Source organism: Sinocyclocheilus anshuiensis, unplaced genomic scaffold (genome assembly GCF_001515605.1).
Source record: "Sinocyclocheilus anshuiensis isolate Anshui unplaced genomic scaffold, SAMN03320099.WGS_v1.1 scaffold465, whole genome shotgun sequence".
NCBI classification, from domain to species: Eukaryota; Metazoa; Chordata; class Actinopteri; order Cypriniformes; family Cyprinidae; genus Sinocyclocheilus; species Sinocyclocheilus anshuiensis.
Genome location: NW_015539898.1, coordinates 486,727 through 499,212, shown reverse-complemented (window position 1 = coordinate 499,212; position 12,486 = coordinate 486,727). Strand labels below are relative to the sequence as shown.

At 36.2% G+C, this 12,486-nt stretch overlaps 1 protein-coding gene across 1 annotated transcript in view; it reads right to left on the bottom strand.

The window, feature by feature from the left end:
* LOC107685951 (thrombospondin type-1 domain-containing protein 7B-like) overlaps window positions 1-12,486 on the bottom strand; it is a 58,908-nt gene that overhangs the window by 29,153 nt on the left and 17,269 nt on the right. Inside the window, exons 2-5 of the mRNA XM_016482713.1 lie at window positions 6,904-7,744; window positions 3,744-3,992; window positions 2,575-2,752; window positions 868-878 (exon numbers count right to left, since the gene is read on the bottom strand). Of these exons, the coding sequence (XP_016338199.1) occupies window positions 868-878; window positions 2,575-2,752; window positions 3,744-3,992; window positions 6,904-7,744 (1,279 nt within the window). The remainder of the gene's footprint in view (window positions 1-867; window positions 879-2,574; window positions 2,753-3,743; window positions 3,993-6,903; window positions 7,745-12,486) is intronic.

Below are 12,486 nucleotides of genomic sequence, written 5' to 3'. Positions count from 1 at the left end.
TTTTCTATTTGAATATATTTTAAAATGTAATTTATTCCTGTGATGCAAAGCTGAATTTTCAGCATAATTACTCCAGGCTTCAGTGTCACATAATCCTTCAGAAATCATTCTAATATGCTGATTTGCTGCTGAAGAAACATTTCTTATTATTTTCTTATTATTTTTCAGGATTCTTTAATAAATAGAAAGTTCAAAAGAACATTTATTTGAAAAACAAATATTTTGTAACATTAGAAATGTTTTTACTGTCACCTTTGAACAATTTTATGAATCCTTGCTAAGTAAAAGTAAAAAAAATCTTACTGCCGCCAAACATTTAAACGGTAGTAGTGTGCAGGTGTGGGGGGTGTCAGACTCCAAAAATGACAACAAACACTATAAAAGTATAGTCCATAAAGCATAAAAGTAGCACATTTGCCTTGCTATATTCTTCTGAAGCCATACAATTGTTTGCTAATTCCTGAAAACCTTCTCATTTGCATTTGCATACATTCAAATATGGTATCTCAAGACTCGATGCACCAGAATTGATGTCTTTATTCTTTTTTTTTTTACATTTATTGATCTATTCATTTATTTAAAGTAAATCATACAGGTGAGGGTAAGAAAATGATGACAGAATTTTCAGTTTTAGATCAACTATTGCAGTAAAAGGGAAGAAAAAAGAAAAAGTGAGCTGCATACCTGTGGCGGAAAAACACTCTAGAGTCTGTTCTTGGAATCCTGGGCCACACGATCCATTTTGAGGAACACAGGGCCCCTGTGATGTCACTCTCCACATGAAGCAGACAGGGTCATCGCAGATCATCGCTTCGCTGATGTGAGGGCAACTGTCAGACTCCACCCAAGACTCCATAATTACAGAACGAGTTCTCATCCTGAAACCTGAAAATGAAGGTGTACACATGCAAAAAAACAAAACAAAACAAAGGAAAAGAGTCAGCGATGACGAACAGAAACATGCTCATTGCCAACATTTTAGCAGACACTGTTCCCACACTCTGGCAAAATAAGCAGTGCAGCAGTCAGATATCTTGGCCTAACATATGTGCACATTAAGGAAGAGGAGAGAAGAAATAGAAAATGGAATATAAAGAAAATGGATTTAGAGTGAGTCTAAATAGAGGAATACAGCTGTCCCGTCACTGTCACCTCACTGAGTGGGCGGCACCTCAGCTTAGGGTCAGAAATATGCTCACCTCGATTTTCTCTCATTATTTACATTACTGAGAGGAGAAACCAAGGACGGGGTGTGAATCTAAGTGTGTGTGATTTAGACTTGGATGTGTGTCTAAGGGATGCTTTCGTCTCTCACCTCTTCTCCCCTGAGGTTCCAAACAGTTGTCATGGAGACAGGGTCCCCAGGGTGACCAAGGCGTGAGGGGACAATGTTTCTGACAGGGAATGAAGCAAGACTCAGCCAATGGCGGTAAAGGCCCGGTGCACACGTTCCTGCCAACAGGCCGACTGACTAATAATGAAAAAAGTCAGATAGAGAGAGACAGTTTCAGATTTATCACAAAAAGTCAGTTGGAGATATTTTGTAAAACTGTATGAAATGCATTTTTAAAGATCTAACAGAAGCTTGCACAAAAATAAATGCAATTCAAATCCGTCCTTCTCACTGTGTGGCCACAGATTACCATTTAAATAAAAAAACAGGAACGCAGAGGAAACTAAATCTCCCCCTTAGCGTTCTGCCCTGAGTCTCAACAGCCTATGAAAGATTAAATAAAATGAAAGCAATCTAGAAAGTATTTTTTTCCGTTTAAACATTAATGTTTAAAAAATTGACTCTCATTTGCGTTAATCACATTTGCTTATTGTACTGTGAGATGGACACATTATTAGTGCTCTGATCCAAAACCAAAAAGTCTTCCAAGGCATCATCCTCACTGAAATGGAATCTCATAAATGACTTGGATCGCGCTTCATAGGCAGCAATTTTACGCTCTTCATATGAAGTGCATGCGAGACTAACAGTGTAATGTCTGAGATGTTTTGATATATATATATATATATATATATGTATATATATATATATATATATAATAAATGTGTTCTAAGTTAATATATTTTAAAATGTAATTTATTATTGTGATGGCAAAGCTGAGTTTTCAGCGTCATTACTCCAGTCTTCAGTGTCACATGATCCTTCAGAAACCATTCTAATATTCTCATTTGCTCCTCAAAAAACATTTCTTATTATCTATGTTGAAAACAGTTGTGCTGCTTAATATTTTTGTGGAAAGTGTCATGTTTTTCAGGATTCTGTGATTAATAAAAAATAAAAAATAAAACATTTATTTAAAATATATTTACTGCCAATTTTTATCAATTTAATGTGTCCTTGCTGAATAAAAAAAAAAAAAAAAAGATTAATTAGCTGATAGAGGTGTTGCCACGCCCACCCCTGGGTAATACCATGGTATTTTGATATTCACCAAGTACAGAATGATTATCATTCTCACATACAATGATTTCAAATAATACTGTGATACTGTCATACAAAAAGTTATCTGAAAAAAAAAAAATCAATCATACTTCTAAGTTAATAATCCACAGTTAACTTACAAAAACAGTGTTCTTACTATGGGACAGTACTGTGCTGTCATGGATCCTGACACAATATGCCTCTCGGGTCCGGATCCCACCTCCACACAGGATGCTGGTATTGCTATGGTGATGGTCCTGCTGACTCAAAAGTGAGGTCACCTGGCATGCTTTCCAATTGGTCACCCTCCACTCATACCTGTATTTCCAGCCAAATAAAATACATTAATTTCAAGTCAAATTAAAGAGTCATATCTGTTGAGTCTGTATTGTGACGTACGTCAAAGTTAAACAGATTATCGAAAAAAAAAAAATGTAGGGTGACATCTGATTATATGGTCATATGGTTAAGTTATATGGTCAATATAAAGTTTTAAAGAAATGAAACATATGCATGGAGGAATCATTCACAATAAGATCAATAACATGCATTAATGGGGAATTTTAGGTTTATGTTGAGTTTAAAGGGGACATCGGATGCAAAATTCACTTTTACATGGTGTTTGCATATAAATGTGTCTTAGCAGTGTGTGGACACAATTACCCTACAATGATAAAAATCCATTCATTCCTTTTAATTTTAATCCCCAAAAAAGCTAAACAGTCTCAATTATCAAGCCGTTTTGATTTTCTGAGCAGTATGATGTCATATTGCTCGGGCCCCACCCATGACAGCTGACGGACTGTCCCATATTAGCATATTTCTGCCCTCAGCCAGGTGTACACTGTCCGCCATTTTCTCCGTGCTTGAACAGCTGTAGCGACAAATGTTTCGCAAGCAATGCAGGTGTTTTGTAGTTGGATGTAAAAGTGAACATAAGATTCTTAAGTTTCTCCCGACATCAGAGCCACTGAGGACGCAGTGGATTAGTTTTATTTTTGAAGGTAATGCGTCACTGAATACACAAAAACGGAAGCAGTAGCTCATTATCATTTAAAGAGACATGCACCAAAACGGTTCGCTGTGAACAGGGCTGTTTTTTGACAAGGTCAAAAAGGTGTTGTTTTACATGACCACTGAGGAATTTTAACCAAAGTATGTTGCAGACATTTTATGGAGACCCTAAAGAATCATGCTAACTTTTGGAAAATGGGCATCCGATGTCCCCTTTAAGACCTAATGCATTTAGAACAGATTAAAACATTTAAAAAGATTTGGATGCACAATTCTGGCAATGCAGTCTCTTCACCTTGGGCACAGTGGCAGTGTGTCTTCCAAAACATTACAGTTTGCTTTTTCCTCCAGGGCGGGGCATGGCTCTCCTCCACCAATGGCTGCTCTCTTTAGCCTGCGACTCCTGAATCTGAAGCCAGGTGATTGATCAGATGTCCGACACATCTTTGAACACAGACTCCACTGCGACCAATCGGACACTCTACAGTCTCTGGGCATCACACATGAACGAAAGTTCACGGGGCTGTTGTCATGGTCGCAAAGGCTGGAGATGAGAAGGAAATTTACAGTGTCATCTTTTTACCACATTTTTATGACATTGTAAAATGAAGAACTGCTGCTGTAAAAAGGATGATTGATATTTTGTGGCCCTCTGCTACCCACACACACACACACACACACACGCACACACCTGTATACATAAAAAAATCAACAGATTGCAATTCTAAAAATTGCACAAACAGTTACTGTTTAGTTACATTCAAAGGATTTCATGTTTATGTATTGCTTTATCTGAAGCTGCTGGCATGCATTTAGCCTCTGGCTAGCATGACAAAAAAAGGTAGCAACATAAACAGAAAATTTTTCAAGCTGTCTCTCAAACTCTCCAAGGCTTTAGTGTTGATGCTGATTCTCGGTGAATATATTGGCATACAAAACAAGCTAAAGCAAACTATGAAATCCTGCGAGAGAGAGCGAGAGAGAGTGATGGGATGGTCCGTGGGTGTTCAATTTATTCCAAAGTTTATTCTGGCTTAATACGAATGTGAAAAAGTTTGCAAACCACAAGGGAAATTTTGTAATCTGAAGACATAAAATGATGTTAATTTATTATGCAGTGCGTAAATGAGCGGTTTAAATAAAGACTGGCATTAGCATCTTATTTTTGGTGACACTATTGATGTTTGCTGCATAGCATGGACAACAGAACATTGTGTGCAAAGAACTGATTGCAAATGTGCTTTCCAGTTGAACTGACATTGAATAAAAATGAATGGATTAGTTAAATAGGGGACCACAAACAAAGATGAACATTTAAAAAATGAAATACAATAAAAAAAGTGATAATCTTCAGTATACTATTAAAAAGGTATTAGTTATAAAGTACCAACCAAAGAATTACATTAAATTATATTACCGTGTTTCATTGGGATAATGAGTTTGATGCGTAAATGTTATCGAAATTTGACTTGGTAATGAGAATTAAAACACATAAATCATCAAACTCAGGAGGGATTTTTAAATTCAGATTTATATGCACATTTTTAAACCTTAATACGCTTATCCTAAGTGCTGATTTTGATTGATTGATTTATTTTATTATTAACAAAAATCGACTTTTCCACATCTCCACAAAGTAAGTTCAAACTTTTCTTTTCTGATTCCCATTTCCCATCTGGATCTATATACATTTTGTCTATAGATCCAAATGGCTCTTGATGGATGCTAAGAACTAGGATTATATCAAATATAAATACACAGAATTTGAAAATATTTGCAGCAAATCAAAAGCATAACTTATTTGTCTCACTAGATTTTTGCTGTTCTTTAGCGTGTTTGATAGCATGTGGATATTTTCAGAACTGTTTCTTCATTTTTCATATTCACTACAACACACGGCAGTCCCACACTCTCTCTGGAGCTTATTATTGTAGTTCTCTAGGAGTAACAAGTACTATTTCCATTAAAATCTAATGACAAATTAATAAAAAGCAGCAGGTTTGGGATCTTCCCTCAGCTGAAAAAAGAAAAGGTGAAAAGTCTTCTCTCTTTTCAGTATCGCCCACAACAGAAGGTAAAAATTCAGATTCTGTTATTTGACAGTGTAACCAGTAATGCATACATAAATAACAGCATGTTCTCTGGTGCAAACAGCATCATATGGTAGAATGGTAATCCATCTGCACCACGAGGATAGCAGTGCTTAATTTAGAAGACTCTAATATCCTCACTGTGGAGAGGCATTTAATAAAACAAGTAAATTTATTGCATAACATTGTTACATAACTGTCTGCCAATAGGCCTGTATCATTTATTCATGGTCAGATCAGTAATGAGTACTCATTGCAGCTATATATTTGACCGCAGTCAATTCTGACAACATCTTCAATAGTTCTTTAAAAGCTTTCATTACACAACTCTCTCTTCATTCTGACTAATTGCACCATTCTGTGGACAAGCATTTTTGTAAAATGCTAAACTGTATATAATTGAACAATTTCATAGTTGTTCTAGTTTAATATCTATTGTATCACTTCACAATGTAATTTATTCTTACATAATAAAACTATTTAAACTGAAATCAATATTTGCTAAACTAAACTAAACTACAACATAAACAAAATAATGTATAAAAAATCAAAATAAAATATAGAAAGCAAATAACATAAAAATAAAAATATGAAGAGTACAAAAACTAAACAAAACTGAGCTAAAACTAAACTAAAATAGTAAATAAGAAAGTGAAATAAAAATATGACAAAATAAATACAATAAAAATAAAATACATTAAAATAGAAAATAAGACAATAAAATGTAACTAATAAAGTATAACAAATAAAATAAAAATAAATAAAAATATGAAAAGTATAAAAACTAAACTAAAATACAACTTAAACAAAATAATGTATAACAAAATCTAAATAAAATATATAAAATAAAACTCATATATAAAATAAAACAAAAACAAAATAAAATATTGAATAAAATGTAATTAAAAATTAAATAAAAATAAGACAATATAAAAATGACAAAATCTAAATAAAATATAACAAATAAAATGAAACTCAAAATATAACAAATAAAATAAATCAATAAATATAAAATTAATTGGTGCACTGACTGATCAATCGGTGGACTGATGGATGTGTGGATGGATTTTACATTTACATTTATTCATTTTGCAAACACTTTTATCCAAAGCGATTTACAGTTGAGAAATACAACAAGCGATTTATCATAAGATGGCAATAAACACGAGAAGTGCCCATTATAAAAGGTTTCAGTCATCGTTCAAAATAGTAAAAGCCAAGACAGGAAGGGATAAAGGAAAGACAGACTGATTTGATTGAATGGTACTGTAGATGGGTGGATGAATAAATAAATAAATAAATTAATTCATTCATAAACTTATTCATTCACCCATTCATTTGTACATCCATAGAATGGATGCCCACCTTAGCATGGCATTCTTCCCATCACTCCTTGTACAGCGCAGTTGCCGTGTCTGATAGCCAATGGTTATTTCCCAGGATACTTTGTGGCCTCTTTCATCATAATGGTTTTGGTGATAATTATTCTCAGTGTGACGTTTGATGGTGTATGAAGCTTTGACTGTTTTTTTCCCATCAAGTTCAAAACCAAAGTCCACCGTTGTCTTTCCAACAGGCGCTGTCCCTTTAAGTCTGCAAGGGCTCCAGGGCCCCACCCACAAACTGTAACTGTATTCCTGTTGGTCAGAGGGACAGAGAGCAGGGTGGGCGTTGTCATGGTTACAGGGACGTGTCTGGGTCAGGCTGGGACAGTCTGCTCCTCCATACAGGGGCGCTGCCAGCACGTGTCTGGTGTGCTGTTGGAGGGCCGACCCGCAGGTGCGGCTGCAGGTGGACCAGTGGGTGAAGGCGGAGACGACGCAGTCGATTGGGCAGGGTAACAAACACGCCTGTTCTCGTTCTGGCACTGCAGAAAACGCTTCACACACATGCTGGCTCACAGTGGTGCCGTTAGTACGCTTCACACACACCACACCTCGGTTTTGTACTCCACGCTGAGCGGTCACACATCGATTGGCTGGGTGGAGAGGACTCGGGGTGCAGGGACCCCAAGGAGACAAGCGCCACTCAAACAGATCCTTTTGCCACTCACACATCTTCACACACGCTCTCTGGTGCGGTGGGCGATCAGATGGAAAGCAGTTGGATTGATGTGTGCTCCAGCCTTCAGAATGGACACACCACACCGAGCGACTCTGGAGCCCGACTGAACCACAATCATTGGCCACACATCCACCCCATACACCTACAGGAAAAGAAAAAAAATGACACACAGGATTTGAAGTGAATTATATTAATATTGTCTACTTAAGCCCAAATCAGTCACAGTGATGAGCCTCTATTCATCTCACTTTACCACAGAAATACTGTACATGTGGATTCAGTGACACAATTGGATAATCATCTTTAATCATTGTAGAAAAGCACTGTCAAAAGAAATGAGCTGGAAAGAAAGAGAAAGGAAAAAAAAAGACAAAAATTTGGACTGCGCAGCTTTAAATATCACCTGCTAAAAATATGAAATTGGGATTCATTCTCAAGGTTGCTGCAAATTCATCTCTTTTGGAACAGTGAATAGAATAGAACAGAGTAGAATAGAATAGAACAGAACAGAACAGAACAGAACAGAACAGAACAGAACAGAACATTTAAAAGTTTGGGGGCAGTAAGATTTATTTGAAAAATCAGTAAGGATGCATTAAATTGATCAAAAATGACATTCATAATGTTCTAAAATATTTCTGTTTCAAATAAAATATATATATTTTTAATATTTCCACAATATTAGTGTTTTACTGTATTTTTGTAAAAAAAAAAAAAAAAAATCAGCCTTGGTAAGCATAAAAGATTTCTTACATACCAATACCAAGATTGAAAATACAATAAGATAAGATAAGATAAGATAAGATGTGACAGTAAAGACATTTATAATGTTTAAAATATTTCTGTTTTCAAATAAATTGTGTTCTTTGAATCTTTTTGCAATATCAGTGTTTTACTGTATTTTTGAAAAATGTGGCTTTGGTAAGCATAAAAGACATCTTTCAAAAACATTTTAAAAAATCTTCCTGAACCCAAACTTTCAAATTGTAGTGTTCATAATATATATATAATATTTGACAGTTTGACAGTTTTGCAGTTTGACAGACATCATCAATACCTTTGTATGGAAAAGAGTTGCTTCAAAATTCTCATTTTGTGTCCAAAAGGATACAAGTTCACAGGACTGAAATAAAATTATTGACATTTTTGAGTAACCATACCTAAACAAGTCCTATAAAGTTAAAAAAATACACACATCTCAAAAATGTGTCTCAAAAAAGAACACATCCCAAAGTAATAATTCCAGTGTTTTAACACTATATGAATACTGTTTGCCTTAGTATAGTGGTAATTCTATAAGCACCCAGGAATAATGTATATTTAATAATTTCTATTTAAACCAAAAGTCTAAATTTGACCTACATTTTAACTAGTTTTACAGTTGTTTCCGACCTCTCAGCCATAAAATAAAGTAATTTCTTTGATAATTTATGTTAAATTGTACCTGACAACCTAGTGATAAACATTTAAATTCAAAAGCAGCAAAACTTGCCACCTGTTACAACTGCTTCCATTATCTTCTATTAGAAATAAGGTGACAGAAAGAAAAAGAAGCGATGGGAACAGAGAGAGGAAAAGCAGAGGGGACAGATGCTTCAAACAGACAGTAAAAGTCTGACATCATTGCTGTTGTTCCTCAGGGGATGTCAAAGGCCATGTTCTCCTCATCATACCATTGGTGAGGTCACCAAAGAGACCTGCCATTCTCCAAATGCCACCGGAGCAGACAAAAACCACGTGACAGAGACATATGGGGTGACATCATTACTGTATGAGCACTGAGGTCAGCCAAAACCCTCCAGTCAGAGTCGAACACACATTTGATCATTAGACTGTCGGTCCTCACAGCGTGCTAATTACTGCTCGTGCGCTCATCCTTCTTAGTTAAATATCAATTTACTCAGAGGCAGGGGGTTCAGGTAAAACTTTAACCGCAGAGGCCTGTCCTACAGAGATCTCCTGGCTAATCAGGATTCTGATGGATGGCATGCTGATTGAAGACTCTAGATGTGGGAATAATTGCTTTGAACTGAGGCAATGGGAGAAAAAGCACCAGGAAAGAGATTTTTGTTGTTGCTGTTGTTGCTGCATTGTTCTCTATCTGAATTAAAATTTTTGGGGAGGAAAATGGAAAAACAAGGGAAATGTGAAGCTTTTAACCCTGATGAGTGGTACATTTACTCAAGCCTTTCTAGTGGAAGATAGAGTAAACCATGTTACCAGAAATGCAGATCTATATTCATTTATTTTTTCATATCCTTATGAAGATTATATATTGATTTGGTTTACATATGCTAGTATTTAGAAGCTTGGGGTTTGTATGATTTTATAATGTTTTTTAAAATAACTTGTTCACGCTATTTGATCAAAAATGCAGTAAAAACGGTAATATCATAAAAGTTATTACAATTTAAAATAACAATTTTCTACCGTAATATACAGGGCCCTATCATACACTTGGTGCAATGCAGCGCCAGGCGCGACGCAAGTGTTTTTTGCTAGTTTCAGGCCGACGCAGTTGTCATTTTCACGTCCTGCGCCACATTGTTTAAATAGCAAATGCATTTTCGCCCATTTGTGCGCATATTGGCGTGCTGGTCTGAAAACGAGGTGTGCGCAATATTTATTTATTTATTTATTTATTTTGTTATTTAAAGAGCGCGTTAGTAATATGCACATATAGGCGGGTGCACAACGCGCATACACTTTGCTTTTTACACACACAGGGATGCGCAGCAGCACACAAACATTTTTAAAAATGAAAAATTAAAGGATTAAAATGTAAAAGATTATTATTGTGTACATAAATATAAAAATGCCTACATGTCATAATGGATAGTCATTGTATGTATCAGAATTACACGCACAAGCAGATCCGTTCCCTCGCTAGAGAAGCGTTCAGTTTTTCCGCTTGTAAATTCCGCCATGTAAACAGCGAATCCGCCATGGCGCGAGCGCAACTGGCTTTTAAAGGGAATGGGAGATGAGACTCTGATTGGTTTATGGCACGTTACTCCCAAAACAAACATTACTCATTAAGAGAATAGGGACAACCATTTCAGACCATGCGCAGGGCGCGCCAACAATTTTTCCCATCCTTAAAGTAGCAAAAGTGGCGCCGTGCGCTTTAGACCATGCGCTTAGATCGTTAAAATAGGGCCCACAGTATTTTAAAATACAAGTAATTTACTTCAAATCTTTTTATTGGTATTTTGTGTGACAATACAGATTGAAATAATGATAACAAAGTGAACAGTAGGATATTGTCCATTATTAATCCCTTCCACAATCCCCCCATTCATATTAACTCAGATAGACAGAAACACAGTAAATTAAATAATGAAACAATAACAAATGCAATAAAATAGATATAATTAACCAATATACTGTATAAAAAAAAATCCCTTGTAACAGATGACAAACATTACATGTTGCCAGTTACAGGTGCACAAGGTAGTCCTTTAATATAGTCCAAAAAGGGATCCCAAGTCTTATAAAAGGATTTGAGTGAACCAGAGAGTGAGCATCTTAACTTTTCAAGTCTGATACAGTAAAAAATGTCCTGTATCCACCTGTTATGTGTCGGGGGCGAGGTATGCTTCCACATAAGAAGGATAGCTCGTCTGGCCAAGATTGTAGCGAAAGCAACAACCTTACAATCTCGGGCTGTCAGATCAGGTCTAAGGGATACTCCAAAGAGGGCTAAGAAGGGATCAGGGTCTATATTAGTGTTGAGAACTTTATTAAATGTATCAAATACACCTGACCAGAAAGTTGCCAGCTGTGGACATGTCCAAAACATATGCAGGTGATCAGCGGGTGAATGTTTGCAGCGGTTACAGGCAGCGCTTCTGTCTGGGTAAAATTTAGCCAACTGGGCATTGGTTAAGTGGGCTCTGAATAGTATTTTACACTGCATCAAACCATGCCTAGCACATAAGGAAGAGGAGTGTACCTGGGTCAAGATGTTACGCCATAGATCCTCTGTAATAGTAACTCCTAGATCATGCTCCCAAGTATCTTTAAGAGCGTCAGTGGGGTTCACATTAATTGAATTTATTAAATTATAAATGACTGAGATTAAATGCTTATGGTTGATATTCAAATCAAGGAAATTATCAATGTGCGTTTCAGGGGGACGATTAGGAAAGTGAGGGAACTGCTTCTGTATAAAGTGTCTGATTTGGAAAAATCGAAATAAGTGATGACTGGGTAAATTATACTTTTTAGATAAAAAGGAGAAAGAGGCAAAGACTCCCTCTTCATAGAGGTCACTAATCCTGAGAAGGCCATTAGATGACCAAACACGAAATGCAGGGTCTGAACTGGATGGGGGAAAAAAATAATTGTCAAAGATAGGCATGTGAATAGAACCTCTATGTAAGCCATAATGTTTCCTAAATTGCACCCAGATTTTGAGGGTATTAGTGACTACTGGATTATTTGAGACTTTGCTTAAAACTAAGGGAAGTTGAGAACACACAATAGAATAGAGAGCACTTTTCGTCGAAGAAGTTTCTGTATGCACCCAGGGTGGACAGTTGTCAGAGTAGCTATCCCTATTCCAAAAGAGAAGCTTATGAATGTTGCAGGCCCAATAATATTGCTGGAAATTGGGGAGTGCTAGGCCTCCCTTAGCTTTAGGGAGCTGTAGGATTGACTTCTTAAGCCGAGCAGGTTTATTTCCCCACAGAAATGAGCGCAAAAGACCATCAAAGCCATTGAAGAAAGATTTAGTCATGCAAATCGGTAAGTGTTGAAAGAGGTAAAGAAATTTAGGCAAAATAACCATTTTGACCAAATTAATGCGGCCTACAAGGGATAAAGGCAGAGAGGCCCATCTACACATGTCCAGCTTTGATTTATCCACAAGTGGTTGAAAAT